Genomic DNA, 25677 nt, shown 5'->3' on the forward strand with positions numbered 1-25677 from the left:
GCAGCAACTTCTCAGTTACCTGATCTTCTTTTCAAATTTTTGCTTTTGTAAGTGGCGGCAGACCATGATGCCGTGTGTTGAGCTAAGGGTCTTCCGAAATTGGTGATGTGTCTAATGTACTTATTCAACGATGCTGCTCTTGTCTCCTTTATGAACATGCTGTCGACTGCCTGCTTAATCCTTCCCGAAAAAAAGAAAGAGAGGGGGAGAGAGAGCGAAAGAATAGAAAGGAAGACACGTAAAGAGAAATAACAAGTGTAAGATCGTCGCTGTCAATATCGAGAGATGGAGGACACTTGGTATTGTACTGTGAGCCTATGCCATCTATGCCGGTTAGTGGACAGCCAATATGCACTTGGGATTAGAAACAGAAATGAAAAAAATAACATAGAAGGGAGGCTATAATTCATGAAACTATAGGACGCAACTTGTTACTAAAACTACCATAAAGTCCACCTCACTATAATGCACCATTGGTATGTTCATGCCTTGGAAGGTGTGCCAGCTACAGGATCTCCCTTTATTTTGACGCTGACAATTAATCCTTCGTCTGTGTCCGAATACAAGCAGGCCCAGCTATTTATCTATAGAAGATCACTAGAGATATGCCTAATGTAATGTTATTGTCTTACTAAGGCTCGGGTGTCTTATAAGAGTAATGCAATTATTGGTTGGTTGTGACAAAATGTGAGGCTGATATCGACACGTATTGAAGCGTATATATGCGAAAATTGGGTGGGGGCAAACATGGTACATACAGCGAAGGAGTAACATCAAATCCGCTAAATTCAGTTGTCTGGCAAGAAGAATTTTCTATAGACACAGGGAAATGGAGGGTGGGGAGTGAAAGAAAGATGGTTAAGAATTGAATAAGGAATATTGCAGAAGGCGGTGTATCATGAATTGCTTCCATGACCTAATGGCTCAATAGGCGAAGCCATAACCTGGAGCGGTAGGTTTACGACCATCCGGGGAACCACGACTATCACGGGTATGCCGGCTTTCTCGACTGAGACTTCGACCATGTTGACTTTCATGATAGCCAGGAGGATCCACCAAACGGTCTGTGCTTCCTGTAGGGCTTGATCGTGACTTCGAATCGTAGTGGTCCCGATAGGGTTCGTAAGGGCCGGTGAAATTAAACTTGCTCATCTCTGTGTACTCTTTTCGGGGTGGATTCTCCATAAGAAGCGACTCCCGCGCATCCAAAGGAGTCAAATCATCGATATCACGGTTCATTTTTTCTGAGTAAAACGCCGGTTGTTAGCATACCGAATAGTCCAAAAAGCTCTTTCAACTTACTGGCTTCTCTTCTCCGTTTCGCATGGGGGTTTTCTCGGACACAAAGAATGATAGCGTTAGCGGCAATGAGGATGGCCAAGATGCCTGTGAGGGCGGATTGCACAACGATAAGGACAATACCCGTCACAGTCTTGGTAGTCTGCGAAAGACCAAGCTCCTCAACAAAGATCAACACACAAGCAACGGACAATACACGGACCACCTGGATGCTGATATTGATCCACTGGCTCGACTTTGCAACATATGGCCGGTACCATAGCAGAAGTGCTAGCATAAGAGCTTCAACAATGAGTTGACCCGCGGACTGAACGAGGCCATGACCATTGCCCGCAGCGATGATTACACCCTTGACAAACATGTACACGATCGCAGGGACGAAGAGCCACCAGTAATCCTTTTTGTAGTTGTCGTAGAAAAGACTGTACTTCCGCCAGGTCTCTGTATCCTCGTACAAGCCAGAGGCATCACCTTGAGATGCTTTATATTTACGAGCCACATACCAGATTCGGAGACCAAAAAAAAGCAGGACACCGGTAAATATGACAAGCGTGACAACGGCCAATACTTTCGCGGCCCACGAATCTCCACCGGTGAGCTGGTAGACGCAATACAAGACCCAAATCCCATAGAGAAGAAGAATCAGGTTGGTAATAGTCCTGGCCAACAAACCCCAGTAGTCCTTGCGAAAATTCGTGAGCTTTGCAGGGAATGATCCATACAACGCCCATAACTCAAGGATAACTTTAAGCAGTAAAATGCCCACCGTAATAGCAGCTATAACAATAGCGAATATCAGCAGGCATGTCATAAATATGTTCGCTTGAGGGATGGTAAGCTGTTCCGCCCAAGCCTCTATACCAGAGACAACCTTTTTGACTGTGTCATCACTAGCCTCGCCAGATGTCGAATTCGCACTATAAGAAGTTGAAACATCACGTATACCCAAGTCAGCAGCGCCTATAATTAAATTGAATCCTCGCTTGACTTTAGAACTTGTGTCCGTCGACGAGCCATTTGAAAACTCGAGTGTAGCATTGCGAAGGAAGTCGTAACTGTTCTCTGTGAGGTTTCCGCCTGTCGACTTTCGGAAGTTATCGATAGACTGCTGCATTTGACCCCACGGGATTAAACCGGTGCTAAAGGCAAAATTCTTCGTGAAGCTGCGATACACTGTTGGGTAGTTGACACTGAGCATGCCGTTTGTAGCCATGCTATGGAACCATCCCATGACATCACCAAACCCCGGACTAGAAGAGACTGCCCCGGGATGACCGGCAGCACCTATGATAGACAGACCACTCATTGCCAGAGCGGCACCTGCTACACCGGCGGCTGCATAAGTGACGCTTGGCATTTGCGCCGACTTTCCGTTCGACAACTGTGTTTCAATGCAAGCAACTTCGTGGATATCATCCTTGGACTTCAGCTCCAGTTTTACTTGCCCATCCAAATCGGGTATGGCAAAAGCAATCGCGGGAATCTGGCTAGCAAAGGATTCTGGAATTTCTTGCGAACCAGTCGCTTGAAAGACGCCGGAAGGGACTTCATCGAGAAAAAATAAGTCAGTGTCATAGGCAAAAGAGTTTCCGTTTTGATCAAACTTACCAGGACAAAGTTCCTCGACATGATTCTCCGAGCCACAAGGGTCGAATGACTTGCTATATATTTCATTGCCGTATGCATAAACCGACAGAGATGCGGTAACGTTCTGCTGTTTTTCATTTGTTCCGGCCACATCGAAGACTACCACTCTAGTGGAACGCGTGTAAGTGACGTCCAACTTTTGCACTTGTATTTCTGCGCCTGTCAGACAGGTTGAAATGCCATTTGTGCTAAGCGTGTCCGCTGCGAGGACGTGCACGGGGGACAGGCCCAAGGCAATTAAGGTAAAATGTGATATAGGAACCCGCATTTCGGCAAGAACAATCTTTTCTAATACTTAAGTTCAAGTGCCAACATCAAACGTGTTGTTCAGGTGTCGGTTGCTCACAAGCACGGAATCCCAATTCGAAAGTTCTTCGGTTCGATAGGCGATCGAGACGAATTTCTGAAGGCGATTAAATGATTAAAGATGGTGCAAACTCCAAGTGATCGAGCTGATAGCAACCGGACCGGCCGAGAATCAGAAATACCACAGGGTCAACCCGTGTAGAATAGAAACAATCGTATATAGAACTATTTCGAAGAAAGCAATCCCAACGCGAAGATGAAGAGCATCAAAAGACAGGGAAAAGGATTGGGGAGAAGGAGGGGAAGGTTGAGCGAAAAAAGTTGAGGCTTTCAAAAGAGAGGCATACACAAGGAAAGCGTTAGGACCACTCAGTCCTCTCGCTCACTCCGTCTATTGTAGCTCACCTTTCCTCGGCCTCAAAAGACACGGCAGGGGAAGGGAAGAGCTGTATGGACTATGAGGAGAAAAAGTGAAGGAAAATGGATTGTAAGAAACAATAGCAGCTCGCGAGTGAGTTCAGAAAAAGGAGTCGCAAGGGAGCGTATGAAGTGAAAGAGAGGCAAAACAGACGAAAAGAGACAAGAAGCAGCGCAAAATTAGCAATACGATTTGTATGCCAAACGAGCGATGATGGAGAAGGAGAGTAGAAGGAGGGGAGGATATGCAAATCAATCAGTCGATCAGTGATAGAAGAGAAGCCATCTTCAGGGTGTCTGGCTGGATCGGTACAGTACAGGTATACGCACAGTGCGGGCCAATCTCCCTACCGAATAGCTGGCACCAGAACTAACTAGTAAAAAGTGGTACCCGTTACCGTACCGAGAATGCCTAATAATAATTAACAGGGCAGCATCAAGTGGTTAGTTCTTCGTCGTAGGGTTCGAGACTCCGACACCTTGCCCCTGAATTGTCTCAAGATTTGTCCCACCAAGGCCATTGATTGGCCCAGTGCCCGGCTCAGAACGGCCCAAGAATGGCACCGTCTGGAGCCGTCTAGACTCTAGACCTCTTTATGGGGCCACTGATATGCTGGCATCACAGTACTCAAGGTAAATAAAGGTAATTTTACATAGTACGTACTGCTTTTGTACGTACTATGTCAAAGAGATTCCAACATTTCCAGCGCGCGGATAGCTGACTTTTCCCATTCATTTTTTTTTTTTAAAAATCTTCATATCTGTATGATCCATTTATAGATATTTTTCAAATAACCTAGAACTTCACCTTCTACCATAACTTATGATACATTACTGCGTATTTGTTACACATTAGTGGAGTTTTTAGTTCAAACATTAAAACAAAAAAGAGGAGAGGGAGAAGCAGAGAGATCAGATCTCAAGATGATGTACATATATACATTATAACCATACTCCGTACTGTACTACTAACAAGTTGATAAACAGGAGCCCTTAATGAAGTTTGAAAGAAAAGACAGAAAAAAAAAAAAGGAAAATGAAAATGAAAATTACCCACACGACTACTCAGCGCACACTTCCACTGACCACCCGCCACAGGAGACCGGCTACGCCACAGATAACGTTACTGATGTCAATAATACCGATATATCGTCTGTACTCTGTATAGAGTACTAGGATTTTCTTTTTCTTTGTCTTCTTTCCCTGGCGTAAAAGGGGGTACAACTTTAGAGCAAAAGTCTGAAATGCCGCTGCTTTTAATTCAAAAGGCTCTACTAGATGGACATGATCTTGTTTGTAGAGTTAATTCCCATATGCAATTATTCATCATTGCCATTCCTCTCTCCTTCAGAAATAAATTAGAAGGGGATGCCAAACGGATTGAGGTGGGGGGGGATGGGCTGGAGCCTGGAGCTCCAAGCAATCAAACTGCGTCAGTGGGCTAGCATGTGTCAGGTTAGCTTCTGAAGTATGGATGGATGGCATTGGCACTGGATATGAGTACTGTAAACACCTCGTGCTCTGTACTGAAATGTATACCACAGAGCTTACCCAGCTAAGCGAGTCTCTTTCCCGCCATTATACTCCGTAAACTAAAGACTGGTGTCGATTGGGTTTGTTATCTATTTTGCTCCCTAATTCTTTTGTGCTCCTGGACAGTTCCGTCACCTGCACCGTCTAGCTCCCTGAATCTCACACAGCATACGAGGCTACAAGGACGGGCCAAACTACTACGCAGTTAGTGCTAAATCAAGATGGTAACCGCAATCTATCGTTGAATATAGCGATCATAGAAGATCCCACAAGAACAAATTTCCTAATCACTAGCTGTCACTTGCTCGGTAGTCTTGAAATAAGCATCTGGCTTCAGGATTTAACCCCACCTCTAGAAGAAACTGGTAGAGCTGGTTCTTAGCATCGAAACATTGGCTTAGAAATCCTATGTCGCGTTGTACGGAGTATATATTGCGGATATATATAGGTGGTATCTATGGCCAACATAATACTACTCTTACCTACGGGCAGGAGACCAGTAAACTAGTGCCTCTATTAGGTCCTAGTACTCGATAGGCAGTCACCGCAGGTAAGCTAGTAGCTTCACATATTAAGCAATTGTATAAGGTAATATGCGGCTGTTTCGTCCTCCCCGGTAGCACCTATGTATGTATATTGAGCTCCCTTCATAGTCAATTAAAGGTTCTGGCTGAACGCCATTTTGCATTGTCCTACAACTGTAACAACGCTAGAAAGTGAAATACACATGTACAAAAAATACTGTAGCGTATATAGTTCACTCACGTAAGCGAGATTAACAATACTGTTGCACGTTGGGTTTTTGCTTCAAAGATAGAAAAATAGTCGTCGCCCACCCCGGCGACCTTAGCAGGCTTCCTCTATGAGCACAACGGAACGGAAGGTGGCACCAACTTTCAGAGGGACTAATGTTGTTGACCCTTCAGGTGTCCACACCACCCAACTTGGAACATGAAACATTATCGTGGATAGGTAACCGAAAGGCTTCCCTACCGGCGCTGGATGGCATGGCAGAAACACCTGAGATAGAGAGAAATGGCGGTAATTAAACGATTCCACACGCCCGTTTATCTCCATGGAATGGGGAAATGCGCCATACAGAGATAAGAACGGTGATGTCTCTGCTCGAGTGGGATATATCGAGGTCCACTAATTTGATCTCGCTCAGGAACACCAATCTCACCGAAGTATATCCATAATGTAAGGTGGTGCCACGAGCGACAAGTATGTCATAGTAAGGATGAGATTATCCAAGACCCCCGATGAGTGGGCCTGGTAGGTTGTAGTGAATATTCATTTACGTCCTTGCTTCTCTTGCATTTCCCGCATCGCCGCTCTAGCACTCCGGCTGCCTCCCAGCTTAGGACCCCGCGATGCCTCAGCTTTCGCGGTCTTGGGGTTTTTCACTCGCGTCACCCGACGACGTGACTGAATGGCATCAAGGAAGTCTCTTCGAAACTGTTCAGCGACTCTGTCATCAGCAGCTTGGTCGTCTCCTGCTGCCGCTGTTTCATGATCTGGTTCCTCATATACATCAACTACAAGAAATGTGATTTTAGTTGTTAGAGCTAGACCACGCCCGATGGGATCACAGGAAGGGATGGAGTGCTTACGTTTGCTTTCGCGCAGAACTTCTTCTACGAGTCTGTCTCTCTCCACATCCTCACTGGTTCGTCGTTTCTGACGACGCCATAGTCCCTCATCCTTTCCCATCGGAGCTGCTTTGAAGAAAGAGCCGCCATGATTGAGATGCTCATATTCATCGTCTCTTGCTAACTTTCTTGTAGCTGCCTCCGTCCGTGCGATATTATGTAGCTTGGTCTCCTGGCCAAGATCAATCTCGTGGAGTTTACCTAAAGACGCTGGTTCACGTTGAGGAAGGACGGTTGTGGACGGCGCAGAATCGGATTCGCCCACCAAAGGGCCATCTGAATCATCTGTCGGGACAGTGTGCTGGTGTCGCTTAGCCATTTCGGTCTCTATATAAGCCATCCTTATCTTGTTAGTCTCCATTACAGACAATACGGGCCACAGAAGAGGGTATGATGCAAGATCGTACATATGTCTGTCAACATCCACCGTCTGCCCAGTATGTGCTGTAAATCGGTCACACATAGCTTGGATTCTCTGCGCCTCGAGATCCTCCGCTGGTTCCGTAGATACGATAGCTTGTTTATCGTTGTTTGCCAACTGTCGTGAGGTAGTAGAAAATCCAATGCCACCCTTGCGAAAGCGATGAAGACGTCGTAGGCGAGCAAGATCAGTAGGGTGCACGGTATCATTGTCTGCTTGGGACTGAGCGGGGGTGGTAGGATCCGAGTCCCCGTCATCCCTTCGATTTTCAATGCGGAAATCTTCTAGCGTGTCCTCAGGGCGACGTCGCAAGAACTTTCTTCTCTTTACCGGTCGGAAGAGAGTCTCCGGGTTCGAGGTAGGATTAGTGTCCATCATCGTTGTGACTCCAAGGGAGATATGGTGTATGATATCTATCTAGGGAGAGAACAGACTGGCAGTCCAGTGGATAGAAGAGAGAATTCAAGTAGAATACAAGTCCCCTGCTATAGAAACGTACGTACATGAGAGGTGAACCCGTAGCTCTTTCGTAGCAGTACAGAGTGGTGTAGGTGATGAAGTACGCCCGCCCAGGCCTTTTAAGTTTAGTTCCCGCACCGCAAAACACACCCGCCCTCTATAAATCACCTCCATCACTACCCAAGCTTTTAGCCTCCCTGATCACAGAGTTGCCGCGCTGGCCTTACCCAGAACTATTTACCCCTCTCTAGCTGTCGTCGCCGAACCGCTGGGTCATTTCGCTACTGTTCGAATTGCCGTGCTTCTCTTTTAATTCCGCCATGAACCCATCCATTCCACCTTCGACTGCTGAATACGGTGGAGGTATGTCATCTCTCGAAAATGCATCGTGCAGTGAAGAGCTTTCCTATATGCATACTACCACATAGATTACATCCTTTTCGGAGCAGAGCAGAAACTGACAGCTCGCTACGTACAGATGAGGTTTCAGCTATCGTACTTGATCCTGGGTTTTCGACAACGCGCGCCGGCTTTGCAGGCGAAGACACGCCGAAGTCCCTGATCCCAACATACTATGGGAAATACACCTCCGAGGGACAGGACAGGCTGATCTTCAGTGATGACGTCTTTGTCACCCCGCGCCCTAGCTTGTCCGTCCACAACCCAATGGGCCGAGATGGAATTGTGGAGGATTGGGACATGGCAGAGAAAGTGTGGGAGTATTCTTTTACGTCGCGTCTCACGGGCCCTAGACCGGGAAATCCATTCCAAAATGGTCTGAACGATATTGCTGATGGAGAGCTTCCCACAGAGATGGAGGGAGTGGAAACTGAGGAAAAGCCTCTCGCGGACAGTCCGCTCTTGATGTCTGAATGTGGCTGGAACCCTACAAAAGCGCGTGAAAAGACCATCGAGATCGCGATGGAAAAATGGGGAACACCGGCTTTCTATTTGGCAAAAAACGGCGTTCTGGCAGCGTATGTACCTACCCTTCGCCCTAAGCCGTCCGGCATACTCTGCTGCTGACACTTTAGTGCTCCTTCAGCTTCGCATCCGGGAAAGCTTCTGCCCTTGTTGTTGACGTCGGTGCTTCTAATATCTCCGTAACCCCAGTGCACGATGGGATGGTTTTAAAACGTGGGGTTCAGCATTCCCCTCTAGGCGGCGACTACATTTCATCACAAATCCGCGCTCTTTTCAAGGCTAACACACCACAACCTATTACCATCACCCCTCATTACCTCATTTCCTCGAAAACTGCTGTCGACGCAGGTCAACCTTCGCAGGCAAAGTACAAGACTTTCCCACCTGGAAAGGCACCGGACGCTTCATACCGCACTCTGCTTGAAGAGCGAACCCTTTCCGAGTTCAAAGAGTGCGTGGTCCAGGTGTGGCCTGGACCCAACAAGCTCTCTGCAACGGGCCCGAGTGGGGTCTCGAACGAGGAAGTGGCTAAAAGCAACCCTGGACGGCCATTCGAGTTCCCAGACGGTTACAACCAAGTATTCGGTCTTGATCGCTATAGAGTGGTGGAGTCCTTATTCGATGCAAAAGCTGCTATCCCAGACACGGAGTCGCCATTCCCCGCTCCAACACAGGCTCAGACTGTGCCTGAGCTAATCAAGAACGCACTCAACGGGGTTGACGTTGACATCCGCCCGCATTTATTAGCTAATGTCGTCGTAACGGGTGCATCCAGCTTACTCCATGGCTTCACCGACCGCCTCAACCAAGAACTTATGCAGACTTACCCAGGACCACGGGTTAGGATCTCCGCGCCAGGCAACACGGCCGAGCGCAAATTCGGGTCTTGGATTGGAGGAAGTATCCTTGCTAGCTTGGGAACTTTCCATCAAATGTGGATTTCGAAGAAGGAATACGAAGAACATGGCCCGACTATCGTCGAGAAGCGCTGCAAGTAACCTTCGGTCTGTCCTGCTTTTCCCATGCTATCCTGCTATGCCCGTGGTTCGCTAGTTGGATTTTTGTAGTTTTGTGATCTGAATTTCTTCATTTCTCTAATTTGATTTCTTTATTTCTTGCTTTTTCTAGGCGTTCTTGTACTACTTTGATGGTTTGAGAAAAGACTTTTCCCATAAGATCTGGTCTGAAAAAGCAGCAGGGCTGATCTCTTGTTATATTACATAGCTGTACAAGTAATGCCAAATAACTCAGTGTACGGTTTGCGCCATTCTATGCTCTAACAGACATTGACCGCAAGACATCTGAAGTTGACTGCTCGTTAACATCCCGTACATACTACATCTGAGAATGAAGGAAAGAAGAAAGTATATCGGCCCTTTCGGAAAGAACAGCATCACATAGGTTATTTTGACAATGTAACGTCTTTAGTCGTGCTCAAATCAGCTGAGAGCGTAGCGCTCCCACTCTTGAAAAGGTCTCCAAGTCGCATCCCCTAGCATTCGGTGTTTGACATGGGAGGTCAGCTGCTGCAACGACAGGGATTCACACTCATGCAGCCTACTTATGGAGGTGGTACAGACGGTAGGGCTGTTACGGTCGACTGTGTGTCTGTCTTTGTTATATCGTTATCGTGGGTATTGTTGACGCAGCATCCTTCGTCTTCCCCTAGTGTCATATGGACCGAAAGAACGTGGATTCTAGGTGCAACATCACGTCTTGGTTTTAGCGAAAATGTGTTCTGTGATGGGTGTTCCTGAAACCAGGACATTGATCTCTCCAAGTCGCTTTCAAAAAGCTTTGTTTGAAGCTCTGCGGACGTCCCAGGCGTTGTTGATATCGCACGAAACTTGCTGTAAGGCTCATCCTTCCTTCTCTGCGAAGGATGACGGACGGCGCTCTCTTTCTGAATTGTGTCCTCCCAAGCATCAATCACCCTATCTGACTTGAAATGATGCAAGAACTGGTTTAGCATAGTTTCTCGTTTCGCTGATCCTTGGGCAGTGTAAGGCCGAGTTGGCAGTGGTATGGGTGGTGGCCCTACTATATCTTGCTGCTCGTACTGCTGGTCTTTCTTCAATCTCCAGAAGCCCTTCAACTGTTCCAAGGAAATGCTTCGGGACCTCAACCCCCTACTAGGGGCAGTAGCGGGTCGAGATCCTTTTATTCCAGCATTTTCTCCTTTAAACTTCTTACTAGTAGGTACAGCCTTCGACAATCTCCTACTCAAGTTCCTTTGAATTCTCGGCACAAGCGTGGTTGGAATAGAGCCATGTGCGACAAGATTCCCACATTCCGCTCCATCTGAAATAGCGATATGCCCTTCGTAGCTCTGAGAGCCATGCAATGCTCGAAGATTCGGGGCACTTTTTCGCGTGACCCTGAGGCATTCAACCTGCTTAGATAGAGGCGCCTCAGGCCGGGCGTCTATTACATTTGTTAAGAACGGGTCACTTGGCAGTGGCTTTTCTGAGCTCGAGAGGCCTGGGAGTATGGTCGATGCCCGCTTCTTGAATAGTCGTTCTCTGATTGACCTGTCTCGGGGCGGTGCAGTCGCAGTCCGTGTCAAAGACACCTGCTCTTCGTCAGAAATCTAACTTAAGGCTAAGTAAAAGTGGAAAATGGTCAGTCTTGTACTTACGGCCTCTTTTCTGCTCGCTATGCCTACACGCCTTTGCAATTCGGTGATCGCCAGACACAGCTGAGACAGTGCGGATTGGAGCGCAACCCCTTGACGGCGGAGATTCGAGAATGCTACATTCCAACCCTCTGTATTTGCTAGCATGGCTTTGTAAATGGCTAACAAATTACTGGACAGTGGTCCATATTCTTCTGCAGACTGTTTCAGATACCGCCACAAAACCCCAATCGCCTCCTTTCCCTTCTGCACATCTTTCAGTGCGTCTTCAATGGCGGCAGCGAATCGTTCAATAGCATGTTCGATCTTTAAATTATAGTCAATCATGGTTAGGCGGAAGTTGCGGTCTTGCAACATCTCGTCAAAGACCACCAAGTTCTGAAGGGGAAGATTAAGGTATTGAATTCGTGTGCGCACATCGACCTGAATCAAAAGAAAGTCCTCTGTTGACCTTCCAAGAAAACCATCCAACTCATCCACATGATTTTGAAGTATTTTTAAAACTTCAAAGTCGGACTTAGCGAGCCTCTTAACTAGAAGATGGATGCCGAAGGATATTTGAGCGATAAGCTTCCAAATCGGATGATACCTAAGACTGGTCAGTTTGCGCGTTGACCAGAAGATAGAGGGTTGTGCTTTATGAAGGCGTGTTAACTACTTGCCTTTCTCCGGGCCTTTGGAGCCATTTTCGTCCGCACAGTCGTTTATATTCGATGCTCTCTAGCAGGTCTCTACGCCGGGATTGTGCGTCAAGCCCAACCAACCGTTCGCTTCCAGTGCTTTCGGTAGCTTCAACAATTGATTCCTCGAAAGGTCCTTGTAGTTGAGAAATTGGATGGATCGGTACTCGACTAATGTCTTTGCTATATTCTGACTTATGTTTTGCCCTTATTTCTGCGTCAGTGGCGGAAGTCCGTTGCTGTTGCGATTTGGAAATGAGAGCCATGAATGCTAGGTTAGGGTCCAGCAGGGACTCCTTGAGCACGATTATCCACCAAACTCTTTATTCTTTCAGCGCGGGTGGCTCCGGAGAAATGTGTGTATCTCTATCTCCACATGATACCACAGGTAGCACACTGGGCCACTTCTCTATTGAGTAATATGCCGTATTTTCCACGTCAAATTCACACATTCAAGCTCCAGGGCGCATCGTAGTCGCCAAAAACGGTGCTTTCACGACCAGAAACAATCGCAAGAGAGGGAAGAGAGGAAGAGAGAGCAGACTCCAGAGATTGTATAAGAACTACTCAGGTCACTGCGTGTAATCCAAAGACGCTGAGATATATAACCCCTAGTAATAAACCTCACCGGCTAGTAGCTGGGTGCAAATCAACTTTCTCCGCAGTTTTCTTAGGTGAATGCAATGCAAGATGTGACGAATACAGTTGGATATTGAACTAGTGCAAACTGATAACATATACTTCACCCGCGTAATGAAGTGGGAAATAAAAAGTCAAACGGCATGGGACAATGTGAAGATTGTGCTTTTAAACAGTGGCAACTCAGAATCAAAGAATGAAGAGGCAGAAAGAAAAATTAAATTAGATTAAAACAATGAATAGGTGGGGATTTAAAGACGAGAGGATAATGTGCTGTGACACTGCTGCCAGCCTGCCAGAGCTGTTCCCACAAGGGTGAGGGGACGAGGTGGATTTCAGGGGAAGGACCCAATCAAACGCCTTTGCACCACGGCAGTATTCTTTGGTACATACTAGTCTAACCTTTTGTAGACTGCTATAGAGCTAATTTTATGAAATGCCAAACTAGGAGATCCATGTAATGAACATGTACTCTTGAGTAATAAGGATCAGCCGTAAACTGAGATGGGAACCTTTCTCTCCCCTTTTTATCGTTTCTTTGCCTAGTGTCATTTACCAATGCGAAAGAGAAACCTCTACTTTTATTAAGCACTTATTATTACCATTGTTTATCACTATCATCAGTAGTTCATGAATCTCCCACCCGTTAAATAAGTTTCATTAGGTAAAAGAGAGACGGTACATAGTGAGTGAGAGAGGCGGGAGAAGATCGAACAATGTCGGATAGGTAGCCGTGATGAGAAACACAAATGCATACCTATAGTAATACTGCCAAAAAATCGCTTATTCTTAGAAACTTTCCGTGATTAAAGGCAAAGAATATATACATGAACGAAGGACGAAAAGGCGAAGCGATAATTTTGACTACATTATCACTGTTTATGCAGTTGTTACTTTCTATATGTAAAAGATCCCCACTCAAGCTCAAGATTGTCTCCCTGGGAATCATGAAGCACAATATCTAGTGGCAACATGAATCGTTAGGACTCAGAGGTAGTCAATTAGCCCTCTTTCTACCTCTGCTCCTGGACACCCTATCCCCAAGAAGAGTTAGTCAACTGCCGTCGACCCGCACCATGATTCGTATTAGAACTGGGTGAAGTGCCGACCGGGATCACCGATCATGGACGTCCGAGAACTTCATGGACGGTGCATGAAGTACAGGCATTGGAATTCATCTACTAACAAAAGATTTGATAGCCTCTTCAAAAATGTCTTTTAAGGCAAGATAAGGCAAGGGAAGTTCGTATCGGAATAGGCAACCACCTGTCGCTGGGAAACACTGAAAAGCAAGGGAAGCCTTAGACCCAGTCGTTAATGACGATCGGCATTGCCTCTGATCCGAAAGGCTTTCCTGCGGATGAGAAATCGTAAAATCGTCCACCCAGCAACACTTCCCAAGACAGGCACTATTGGTGCAGTCCTTCCCACATACTTTTCTTACAAAGTAACATCACGTTCCCCTATGCTGCTGGTCAGGGCAAGAAAACCGGATCCCAGAAGTTTGTAGGTAAAGACAAATCTAAGAAGTCACCAAAAAGCACGTCAATATCGGCGAACCCATCGGTCTCATAAACTTGCATGTTATTCTCTGGAGGGACCAACGATCCGTGAGGTGAGGGAATTTGTTGGGTAGCAGACACGTCAGCAAGTGGATGGTCATCGCGCTGATAAGATGAGAGCGGTAAGACCGGCGCAGCACTTTGTGCGTTTGTAGGGTTAATGAGCGTGCTGCCAGGCGTCGGCGACTGCCTGTGAGCTTGTCTAGGGTTGTGGATACCAAGGTTTAACCCATCAATCTGGTGTAGGGCTTTTCGCCCTAGCCGTGCCATTGCTTCTGCAGAACACCAGGAGATCCCTAAGGCTTCTAGAAGTGTACAGCAAGCTTCCAAGCTAGCTTTGGCCCGATCGAAATGGGTAATAAGCTTGCTCGAGCGAAACTGCTGATACGACACACCCATAGATAGTGTGAGCGCATATGGAACAATGGGAATTGGAGGGAGATCCTGGGAGCATTCGGTGGCTACGATGGATTGTATTCGAATAGCAGAAAGACCCTGCCGTATATATGAAGGTTTGGAGCCATCAATGCGACCGGTCAACTTGTATCTGCATGAAAGGATGGCAACGGCATGGTAAAAAAGCTCGAGGAAGCCTAGTTTCTCATTTGACTTAGTGAGCAAGAAAAGACACAGTAATGGGCTGGCCGAGAGAGCTAAGTTTGATGAAAATTAGTACCCACCAAGAGTAACAAAGTCCAGATCCTCGCGAACATTATCGCCCATAATTTCTTCGAAAGTTGGAAACCCGGCCTCCCACCCTACTGTATGATCTGAAGTTGGCCTATAGAATGAAATCACATGGGCGAGTAAATCGGAAATTGCAAACCAAACATCAAATGCAGTCCTCGCATGGGAGGGTTTTAACCCGGGCTTCTCAATACCAATGTCCCGGTCTGCGAAGAGAACAGGACGACCGCCTATGCAAGCATGCATCTTGTCTAACGTCCACAAGCACCAAAAAAGGCCTGTTAAGGAGTCCCCTGGTACTTGGCCAGGACGGTCAAGATGCAAGCCGACCGTCTGAGCCTGGTGAATCGCCTGACAAAGGTGCATGGAGGCGGCTTCTGCCCCTTCATAGCCCTCACAATGCAAGGACATCAGCGCCAAAGTGCGGATACGAGTAACTCGGTCAGTTTCAAGCCCTTCATTGAGAGCGACTACAAGGCCTCTGTACAATTCAGAGCAGAACTGGCGTGGCGTCATGACAGGCCCACTTGTGGCCAGCCGAAGCCAAGGATAGGCCGTTCGGTCTTTCGCAGCAACAAGGCATATAGCCCTCTCTAGAAACGCTGATGTCATCCCCTCAGAATAGGCAAGAAGGAACGAATCCTTATTGACAAGTGGTAAAATATGATTAACCCTGGAGAAATAAATAGGAATCAAGCGATCTCGTGTCGAAAGAGGGAGGCGCTCACAAGCTTTCAAGGCATTTGCGTACCGCTGGTGTAATAATTTTGCCACAGATTGTGGCCCGAGAGGTTCAGATGGATTTCCTGGGGCAGTAGTATCTGCATCAGCAACTGTTTCTCTGCTTTCTGCATTGCTGTATGTAGCTGGTGAGCTGATCCAGAGTCCGATTCTGTCTCGAAGTTGACTTTCACATGAGACGTCCAGTCTTTCCCGAATCACGGCTTCCGGATTAAGATCTCCCACAAAGCGCTCTGTCCGGTGGAAATCTGGAGAAATAGGGTGAAAGTTCCTTGGATTGAGTTGTAATCCAGTTGTCGGTGGATTAATTGATGAGTGTTTTGTAACATCGGGCTCATTTTGTTCGATCAGACAGGTAGGTTGATGTTGGTCTTGGGTGCTGCATGTACCTAAATGACGACAGCGTTTCTTTTCACACATTTAGTCGAGCCCAGTTGCTACTTCAATCGACTTTCCTCACATGCCATGAAACCCATGCACGCATAGACGCACCTTTCTTCTTTGGCAATGGGCACACGCCCTCAAGGCTCTGGTGCGACGCCGCGATTGGGGTGTGTCAGCGAGCCACGTCAGTTCCATTTCGTAAGGTTGTGTACCAGTGACATAGATCAGGAACTTCAAAAATATAGGTAGTACTCCGTACAATGATTCTATGAAGTGGCATGTAGTGCGTCAAGTAGAGCGATGATGATATGCAATAGTAGCCATTGCGCTTTCTCCATTCCGATGATTGGTTCGAACTGATTTTAGGTCAAAGTCTAGCCACCAACTACGTAGTACTGAGTCCCGTCACGGCCGGGGTGTAGACCAAGTATCCAAAAGAGGTTAGTCACTATACTTGGGTTTGGGACGCAGAATACACGGTACCTAGTAGTACGTACTAGTGGTACCAACTATGGGACGACTTCAATCAAGTACTTCGTAAAGATTCTCGAATTAGTTACTAACGGAGGACGGAGTACTCCGTATGTGTCGGAGAATCTACCGTAGATGTCGTACTATCTAATCAATCCCGACTATGTACCAGTGCCACTGATTCTGGTTAGGTAGGTTTTCGAGATGATCCAGTCTAGTAATGTATTTACTTTTAAGGATGTATCCAAATCCAATACAATGTACAATACTCCGTATTGCTGTAAAAATGCCCGTGGACTAATTCCGCACTCGGGGCTAGTTGGCTCTTTTACCATATCGAGAATAGATTATAGTCACGCGTCAGTCTACCGATTCTTGACGCGTTGCGTCCAGATTGTTGGTTAAACCATCAGTAGTCCAGCATACTTCAGCTCTATATCCTGCGCGCATGCAACGGTGTTTCGTATTATGTGACTCTCTTATCCGATTGACATCACCATTGTTGTCATCGCGCTCTCCAATTCTTACCGTACAACTTCACAGCCACAATTGGTCTCTGTTTTCTACGGCCTAAGGACGAGTCGATTGCCCCCCTAACCCCCAAACACACACACACACACACACACACACACACACACACACACACACACACACACACACACACACACACACAACATGTCAAGTCCAGCAGGCCAAAAGCGCAGTGCTAGTCATTTAACTACCTCACCCGTCGATGCGAAGAAGCCCAAGAATGGTAGTATCACATCCTTCTTCGGTCCTCCCAAGGTGAAGACAGTTGAACCTAAATCAACGTCTTGCTCGTCCAGCTTCAATAAGCAAGGATGGGTAGCGTCGTTGACCCCGGAACAGAGGAAGCTCCTACAGCTTGAGATCGACACATTGGATGAGAGTTGGCTGGCTCAGCTGAAAGAGGAATTGGTGACACCTGAGTTTCTAGCGTTGAAAGGTTTCCTCCAAAAAGAAAAGCAATCGGGAGTCAAAATGTTTCCGCCGGAGAACGAAATATATTCCTGGTACAGTGCCGGTATGGTCATTTCTGATGGTACAAGTATACTTACGCTGCCCTAGGTCTCGCCATACGCCCCTTCACAAGGTGAAAGTGGTGATTGTCGGACAAGATCCCTATCACAATCATAACCAGGCTCATGGCTTAGCATTTTCTGTTCGACCTCCGACTCCAGCTCCTCCCTCCCTAGTCAATATCTACACAGGTATCAAAAATGACTACCCGTCCTTTCAACGACCACCTAACAAAGGAGGGCTTCTGACACCATGGGCTGAGCGTGGAGTATTGCTTCTTAATACCTGTCTAACAGTCCGTGCACACCAAGCTGCTAGTCACTCAAACAAAGGATGGGAACGGTTTACACAGAAAGCAATTGACATTGTAGCTAGAGTGCGATCTCACGGAGTTGTCTTTCTTGCATGGGGTACACCCGCTGGGAAGCGTGTGGCAGGTATTAACCGACAGAAGCATTACGTACTTCAATCGGTTCATCCTAGCCCACTCAGTGCATCCAGGGGCTTTGTGAGTATAAACTCCTCATATCTTTTGTGTGGCATTGGCTCCACCCTTCTCTCTGAGTACAACTGACAAAGATTTGTAATTAGTTCACCAATGGACATTTTAAAAAATGTAACGAGTGGCTGGCTGAACGTTACGGTCCAGATGAGGCCATTGATTGGAGCCTGACTTCGAAAACAAAGACTACCACCCCTCTCGCTACTATTCAAAGCCCCTCCGCCTCCGTTGACAAACTAGCAGACTCTGTTGCAAAGCGATCTGAATCTCGAGCCCCAGAGTTGGCTGACATGATCACGCAGCCCTTGGAGCTCCAAAATACAGATGAGTTTGATGATGATACCGATGCCCTCGAAGCTCTAGCAGCCGCAGAGACAGCGAGCTAAACGTGTGGAGTTAACTCAAACGATGCCAGCTTTGGTGCTTTTGTTCTACCTATTGGGAGCAGGATACAAATTATGTGAGGTCATGATCAACGTTCCTCGGCGTCGCTTGGAGTTCTTGTGCATACATGTTCGGTTTCGACATGTACTAGAATTGTAATCTACACCTTTAAAGCTTTTAACATTTTTCCCCCTTTGGCGTGCTATATAGTAGATCGTAGGCCTTGCATTATACACTTCAATCGCGAGGCAATCTTGCTACCTCCCCCTAAACATTTCTGAATGTCGTTCTCTGAGGCAGCCCTCGATATCTGGAGAGATTACACAGGGAATCTCTTGATGCCAATAACTAATATGCATAGGGGTGAGCTTTGAGCCCTTCCCAATGCTCACCGGTGTTATGGAGAGTACGGGACAGCTGGCTTGGCCATTAAGAACCGGCATGCAAGATAGGAACAGTGGAACACAGCTCAGCGGTGCCAGAACTTCAGTAGACGGTGATAACTAGTAACCTATCGAGTATAGCATGAGGAGTTACTATACTCAACTAGAGTGTATCGGACCCATTACGGTGATTTACAGTCTTTAAAGGTAACTTTAAAGTCATGCGTTAGGGGTACACAACTGACAAGTTGTTTCCCCAGCTTTTCCAAAGTATAAAAGGGGGGTTTAAAAATCTACCCAAAAATTGAGCCAAGAAGGTTCAGGTTTAGTACGGCTGAGCTGCGAGCGCGCGAGAAGCTTGCGCGTAGGATAGAACAACAGTTTCCTAAGCCGGAAGTAGCTGCGATTGCTCAAACTGCTGGTAGAATACAAGAATTCACATAAATATGGATCAAACTATCAGGCCAAATGAAATTTACAATTCATCATGCTCAGACTTGTCATCGCTAGTAGCAGCAGGAGTTTCGGTCTCGTCAGAGGCGGCCCGAGTCTCGGTGGCATCGCCACTCTCCTGTTCTTTCTTCGGATCAACTTCAAGAGCATCGACCTTGTGCTTGCCATTCTCCTTGACAAAGTTGGCGAGATCCTCCACCGTGCGAGAGCCTTCATATTCAACTGGGGAGTCCTTGGCGCCGGCAGCGAAGAGCTTAATAGTAGGAAATCCTGTAATGGAGTCGGGGACATCGTTGGCCGTTGCGTCAATTTTGGCGATGGTAACTTCAGGAATATCCTTGTAAAGGCTTGCAAGTTCCTCGTACTTCGGGGCAAGGCTATTCAAGGTTTAATTAGGTATTCGCAAGCGAGAGTGGATATAATTCGTTGTAGAGAAAGAGGGGGAAAACTTACGCCTTGCAGTGTCCGCACCATGGCGCATAAAATTCGAGAAGGACGTCCTTCTCGTTGTCAAGGACGAGATCCTTATAGGAATGCGCGACAACAACAGTAACAGGACCTTCCTGAGTCTCAGGAATAGCCTCAGACTTAATGCTTGGCTCTACTTTATCATCAAGAACGTCTTGGATGAATTTACCGATATCCTTGGCCTTGACTTCCTTCGACTGGTCATAAGGATACTTGGCGTTCTTTTCAGGGTCTTGAATAGCGAATGCAGGGAACTTGGAGGGGTCAAGGTTGAGATTGCCTGCATGAGCGCCGTACAACTTGGCGTCAATGGTGACAATATTGATGGAACCCTTGTGTTTCTCGGCGATGAACTTGAACTCCTCGGTGAACTGCTCACGCTCTTCTTTGGTTTCGGCGAAAATGTACGCCAGTGGAATGCCAGCCTTAACCAAACCCATGTCAGAAACTCATGATTATTTACTAAACGTTGTGAAGCGATATTGAGATTGTGTCTTGTGACATACCGTTATATATCCGGAGTAAGTCTCTGGGCCCAGCTCGCCCACCAAGGGGGTACTGGCAGTCTTGACCCAACTGAGGAGGGCATCCTGTTCAATCTCTCCATCATAAGTAGCTTTCTTTTCATCGAAGTCTTTATAGAGAACAATCGAAGGTTGCTTAACACCTTCTGCCTTAGCGATCGATGCATCACTTGTGGCGGCGAAGAGGTAGTTGTCTCTCTGTGACTCGGCAAAAGTGGTGAATATATCATTGGCAGTCTGGTCGTCAGACGCGATATAACCAATAACGACAATCTTGTCCATAGTCTTGATCTCTTCGAGGTTTTCTGGGGTGACAGGGGACACAGCAGGTAGTGACTGCTTGACCATGTATGAAACAATCCTATGATACTAGCGTCAATATTATTTGAGCAAGGCTAACAAACAGGTGACACTTACGCCTCGGTCTGACGAGCTCCCTGATAAGGCTTAACAGCGTCAAGGCCACGGAAAATCTTCAGCGTGGGGTAACCTTCAACACCTTGGTCCCTACAAAGAGCCTCTTCCTCGGTGCAATCAACCTTGACCAGCGGAATGTTCTTTTCCTTTAACTCAGTGGCGGCCTGCTCGTATTTCGGAGCGAGAGCCTTGCAATGGCCACACCAGGGAGCAAAAAACTCGGCCAAAACTAGGTCATGCTCCTTGACGAAAGTTTCGAATGTGTCCCCGGTGAGCGAGACCACATCGGAGGGAGCTTCGGCAGTCGCATCGGCAGCAGAAGCTACAGCAGAAGCCCCTAGAAGGCTCAAGATCCAAGGTGCGAAAGTCCGCATGGTGTCGCGAATTTGTCAAGTGTGACAATATCCAAAGGATGACGCGCTGTACTGTCTATGGGGACAGCAGGGTATGGAGAATACTAGTAGTACCCTTTGAAAGAAAGCAGCAAGTGACGTCTGCACTTCCCAATCTTCCTCTGTCAGAAGACAACGAACAGAGGGGGATTGTTTAATTAATCAAGATGCAACGAGGGTTTAAAAAGAAAAAGATGGGAAGGAGTGGGAGGTGAATAGGTAAAGCCTAGTTAAGTAGTGGGCTTTGTATGGGAAGGAGTTAAGGACAGTTTGTTCTTTCTGCAGTCAGCTGGTGTCTGGGCAACCTGACTGGTCTGTTGGGGCCCGCCTCGAATGGACACACAGCAAGGGACTGACTACCTGTAAGAAGTTCAGGTACCACCCTAACTACTAGCGTCGGGAAGCGCCCCATAGTGCGGCGGCACCTCAATAGTGGCCGCTGGGCAATACTGGGGACGCCACTTCTGAGTATTTCACCTAACCTCTCACCCATGGATCCGGTGATTTTAAAATAGTGTTTTTATTGTTATTATCCGTAGGAGGTTTCAGGACATATTGGTTTGCTGCTGGCCTACGAAGTAAGTATTAGCTAATTGACAAGTGAGACATACAGTTATTGCTTTCTAGCTCTGTATGTGCCTTGTGTCCTAAGGGAGGGAATGAAAATCACTACCATTCATCAGCTGCTGGTGTAACGAGTGGAATGCTTGGAAGTGGGGATATACTTTAGCTCACTATATTATTGTATACATATACCAGAGTCCATACATATCCAAGACCAAGTAGTTCCAATGTTACCTTTTTGTATCAAGGAAAACAATTTTTAACTTACATTTACACTTACCATTATATAAGAAGTGTCTATGCTTATATATATAATTTTTTATTTATAAAAACCTTGTATTTGAGCTGGGCAATGATCAACCATAAGTCTATAGGTAGTAACTGTACAGAGTAGTTAGCAATGCTTTGACATGCAACATGCACTCAGATACAGATGTTTTTATCCTGTAAATGTGCCATTTAATCAACTACTGAAGAGATATTTATCCTCTTTGCTGCCTTCCTTTATCATGGGTCATTCATACCTACTCGTCAATCACAGTCCCAGGAAAAGCGGCGTTTCCATATATTCTCTCCATATCAGATAGCCAAATGAAGGTGTTGGTTTGGTTTGTATTTGATATATAACTCAAGAAATGGGTTTTATTGAGAAGATGGGGTGGGCCCCGGGGGGGGGGGGGGGGGGGGGGGGGGGGTGGGTATCAAGTGTGTATAAAATCACATATTAGAGCATGTTATTGTGCCAGAAGTAATGATGCATTTTCAATATATCAATTATAGGTATAAAATAGTATAAGGCGTCAAGGATAGGATCCCAAGAGAAAATGTCCATATGTACTAGAACCGTTTATCGAGTAGATACCTATTCTTTTCTTTGGGGGTTTTTTTTTATCTTTCTTCCTTTCCACTCTTCTTTCGCATTCTCTCCGAGGAATTGTATCTCTATGTTCTACAGTATATAGGTTTCTCATAGAAATACTATTAAGCTATAACTTACGTTGAACCATGGCCGACCAACCATCAGTTGGCAGGTGGGTTGAATGAATACTACTAGTGGTACTACTAGGTGACACCTACCTGATAGTGGTAGGGTTACCTTATCTCGGCCCATTATTTCCTAACGGACTCCGTAGCTTCATATCCCACTTATTATGCGCATACTCCGGATTAATCGTAATATACACGTATTCTGCATGAGATACCACACGCAAAAACACCTCTCGTGTTGATTCAGTAGCCAGTTTCTATAAACCGTGACCTCCAGTTCCTGCCCCCTGCCCTAGCTAGAGATGAGACAAAATATTACACGTCTGTCCTCCTACGGCATACTAACCACGTTGCAGGACAGCCCATAAATGTGCTCCTGTGCTATTGTTGGCAGTCTGAGACAGAAATGGGATAAGTAGGAACGGAAACAACAGCACAAACCTCTTGTCTATTCGACCCATGATACCCCGATCACATTCAAGTACATGCTGGTGTAAGAAGGGCTAATGTTTTTAATCATCACTCACTCTGCACTACAGCGCTTTCACTATCGTTCCGATTACAAGGCACCGCTCCATAGGTAGGCGCATTGAGTTCTTGACTACCTTCCAACTCTGCTGACAATGCAAGCGCGTCCCTTTTTCCGCGGTCAACATCCACAAGGAGCATGAGCGGCAGTGGGAGCAGTATCAGAATAGCAAGGAAGACAAATGCAGGCCTAATCTCCCCATAGCGGTCTGTGACTATGCCAACGACAGCTGGGCCAAAGATGCTCGAGCCCTTGTCGGTGATAGCGTACAAGGCGTAAAAGGCTGCTTCATACCCAGGGGGTATCAGTTCCCCAAAAAAGCTTCGGCAATATGAAGATAGCCCACCCATAACCAGACCGTACACGATGCTGAGAGGGAACATTTCCCATGGCTGCTGGAGGCCAAGAAATCCCAAATCTCTAATTGCTGGAATGAATCCAAGAAGGCCATAGAGTGGTACAAGTTCAAACAAGATAATGCATGCGATGATAGTCTGTGATGCGCGAAGATTGAGCAGCCGAGATATATAACTCCAGGAAAAGGCACCAAATACCCCAGCAAGCATTGCGACAACGTTGATCATACCCAATGCGGCAGGCTGCATGCCCAGCTGAGTTTTAGCAAAAAGAACGGCTGTGCCACTAACAGTGGCAATTCCATCGCTTAAAAGAAACCACGATGCAAGGAATAACATGATATCTTTCAGGCGTCGTGTCCGAATCACAGTACGACCCAGTGACTTCCAAGCATGAATGATATATCCAGGCCATGAGTGTTGTTTTCCGTCTTGAGCACACGATAGTGGTGGACCGGGACGGGGCCGTAGCCAAAGTGCTGCCGGTATCGTGAAAACAAACCACCACAGTCCAATCACAAAGAGGACAAGTCGCAATGAGAACGTCGTTTGATGAGTGCTGATGACAACCAGAATGCAAACTATCTGTAATAAGACAGCACCGATATAACCAATTCCAATTCCATATGAAGATATTCTCGTGGAGAGTTCCAACTCTAGCGATGTATCTGCGAGAGAGACACGGGCTGCATTCTCTGTAATTGTTCCATTGTCGACTTGGGCGGAGCGAAGCAATGGAGTTGTGACGTTATTCACATCGTGGGAAGTGTTACCCCAGGTATCGTCACCCATTGCACCCTGACGGGATATTTCATTGCGGCCCCTAAGTAAAGATGGATGGTAGCGAACTAAAAGCGGTAGGAACGAATTCAAGAGTACAAAGGACGCTCCAAAACAGGTATTTGCTATAATTGCAAAAAGAGCCCCAAGGAGGTAGAGCTTTGGTACAACTGAGAGAAATGACATTGTGGAAATGGAGCCAACGAGAGCGAACGTCAACAAGAAGACTTTTCGATAAGTCCCATGGTCTGCAGCACCTGACATTGATATTATCAGAACGGCTTGGACTAAGACACTCACTGAGAATGTATACATGGCGAAGCTAGCAGTATTAACCTCTACGCCAAAAATGTAGACAACACACTGGCTTGCACCTGGTACATCTCGACCATAGCGCAATGCATTGATAAGGGTTTGGCTCAATGTCTCATGTGGCGATAACTGCTTCGGAGCTTTCCAAGTTGCCTGACATGGAGTTACTTTGTCTGAAAGAAGGACGCCGCGATCTCGAGCCATTTGCTCTAGCGTAATAGGGAGGAAAGAGCCTAGGTTGTAGACAGAGATTAGACGAGCCACAAAGAAAGCTGACAGAGGTAAATTCAGTCGGATACGTTGCTCGGCGTCGTACATACCCATGGCACATACTGTGAAAACTTCAGCTGCCCAGCTATAGCTATACCACCCAGCAAGCTCCTTCCTACTTGTCGGACGCGTATCATCTCCCGGGTACTGCGGAGGCGACAGCCCTTCATCTTCCCGCATACTGCTTCTGGGATAAGTCATGGACATTCATATCCTAAGGACGAAAAAAGTATTGGTAATCGAAGATGGTTTCCGGTTAATCGCTCTTCTGCACCTTTCCAATCACCCGGGGAGGGAGGGGGGGGGGGGGGGGGGGGTGAAGCGATATAGTACAATAAGCAGAAGGCAGACTGAGAGGGTGAGAAAAAGCCATGGACGAGGAGGTATGCCTTGATGAGACATACCTTGAAGTTTCGCTTTAGACGAAGGTCAGGTGACGGCTGGGGTGTGATACTTCTAGAAGAAAAGAAGGTACGCGGAGAATATTTATTTACCCCGTAGTTGCTTGTTGTAGAGTAGAAGCGCCCTTGAGGTGATTTCTGGTGTGAGTACAAAGTGAAAGGAATTAACAAGGAAACGCAAGATTCGGTGCCCGCTTTGCAGTTAACAGACGGACATGTAAATGCATAAAAATCCTGTCCAAGAAGCCTTGAGCTCCATACCCAATATATAAAAATGGCCGTTGCCGTATATATCCAGAGATGGCGAAGAAAAACCCAGTCCAGCAAGTGAGAGGTATGGAGCTGGGCGTCGATAGCTTCCGACTCTGAAGGGGCAAGTTATCCGCATGTCTATACGGAGTATATTACAATACCTTACCGATCAGGATGGAAGCAACAGGTAGGCTTGGCAGCTTCA

The 25677-nt window shown here is 46.7% G+C and overlaps 8 protein-coding genes across 8 annotated transcripts; 2 read left to right on the plus strand and 6 right to left on the minus strand.

The window, feature by feature from the left end:
* Window positions 1–924: 924 nt before the first annotated feature.
* On the minus strand, window positions 925–3214 carry AO090001000726 (transient receptor potential ion channel family protein; the record flags this gene model as incomplete). The annotated part of the gene is made up of 3 exons (XM_001819166.3): window positions 925–1244; window positions 1303–2844; window positions 2908–3214. 3 exons carry the CDS (start codon window positions 3212–3214, stop codon window positions 925–927), a joined length of 2169 nt encoding a protein of 722 aa, XP_001819218.1.
* Window positions 3215–6495: 3281 nt separating this feature from the next.
* Window positions 6496–7653, minus strand: AO090001000727 (telomere length and silencing 1 family protein; the record flags this gene model as incomplete). The annotated part of the gene is made up of 2 exons (XM_023234682.1): window positions 6496–6740; window positions 6816–7653. 2 exons carry the CDS (start codon window positions 7651–7653, stop codon window positions 6496–6498), a joined length of 1083 nt encoding a protein of 360 aa, XP_023089783.1.
* Window positions 7654–8054: 401 nt separating this feature from the next.
* AO090001000728 (actin family protein) lies at window positions 8055–9656 on the plus strand (the record flags this gene model as incomplete). The annotated part of the gene is made up of 3 exons (XM_001819168.3): window positions 8055–8097; window positions 8213–8711; window positions 8780–9656. 3 exons carry the CDS (start codon window positions 8055–8057, stop codon window positions 9654–9656), a joined length of 1419 nt encoding a protein of 472 aa, XP_001819220.1.
* A 563-nt stretch (window positions 9657–10219) lies between these two features.
* On the minus strand, window positions 10220–10630 carry AO090001000729 (uncharacterized protein; the record flags this gene model as incomplete). Its single annotated transcript, XM_001819169.3, has 1 exon — window positions 10220–10630. The coding sequence occupies one exon, from the start codon at window positions 10628–10630 to the stop codon at window positions 10220–10222; it is 411 nt and encodes a 136-aa protein (XP_001819221.3).
* Window positions 10631–11248: 618 nt separating this feature from the next.
* Window positions 11249–11650, minus strand: AO090001000730 (uncharacterized protein; the record flags this gene model as incomplete). Its single annotated transcript, XM_023234683.1, has 1 exon — window positions 11249–11650. One exon carries the CDS (start codon window positions 11648–11650, stop codon window positions 11249–11251), a length of 402 nt encoding a protein of 133 aa, XP_023089784.1.
* Window positions 11651–16109: 4459 nt separating this feature from the next.
* On the plus strand, window positions 16110–19211 carry AO090001000732 (uracil-DNA glycosylase; the record flags this gene model as incomplete). Its single annotated transcript, XM_023234684.1, has 4 exons — window positions 16110–16153; window positions 17369–17491; window positions 17547–18006; window positions 19077–19211. The coding sequence occupies 4 exons, from the start codon at window positions 16110–16112 to the stop codon at window positions 19209–19211; spliced, it is 762 nt and encodes a 253-aa protein (XP_023089785.1).
* Window positions 19212–19242: 31 nt separating this feature from the next.
* Window positions 19243–21003, minus strand: pdiA (protein disulfide isomerase PDI1; the record flags this gene model as incomplete). Its single annotated transcript, XM_001819172.3, has 4 exons — window positions 19243–19597; window positions 19674–20113; window positions 20195–20573; window positions 20630–21003. 4 exons carry the CDS (start codon window positions 21001–21003, stop codon window positions 19243–19245), a joined length of 1548 nt encoding a protein of 515 aa, XP_001819224.1.
* Window positions 21004–23091: 2088 nt separating this feature from the next.
* Window positions 23092–24999, minus strand: AO090001000734 (MFS transporter; the record flags this gene model as incomplete). The annotated part of the gene is made up of 2 exons (XM_001819173.3): window positions 23092–24782; window positions 24870–24999. The coding sequence occupies 2 exons, from the start codon at window positions 24997–24999 to the stop codon at window positions 23092–23094; spliced, it is 1821 nt and encodes a 606-aa protein (XP_001819225.3).
* Window positions 25000–25677: the final 678 nt, after the last annotated feature.

Source organism: Aspergillus oryzae, chromosome 2 (assembly GCF_000184455.2).
Source record: "Aspergillus oryzae RIB40 DNA, chromosome 2".
Taxonomy (NCBI): Eukaryota; Fungi; Ascomycota; class Eurotiomycetes; order Eurotiales; family Aspergillaceae; genus Aspergillus; species Aspergillus oryzae.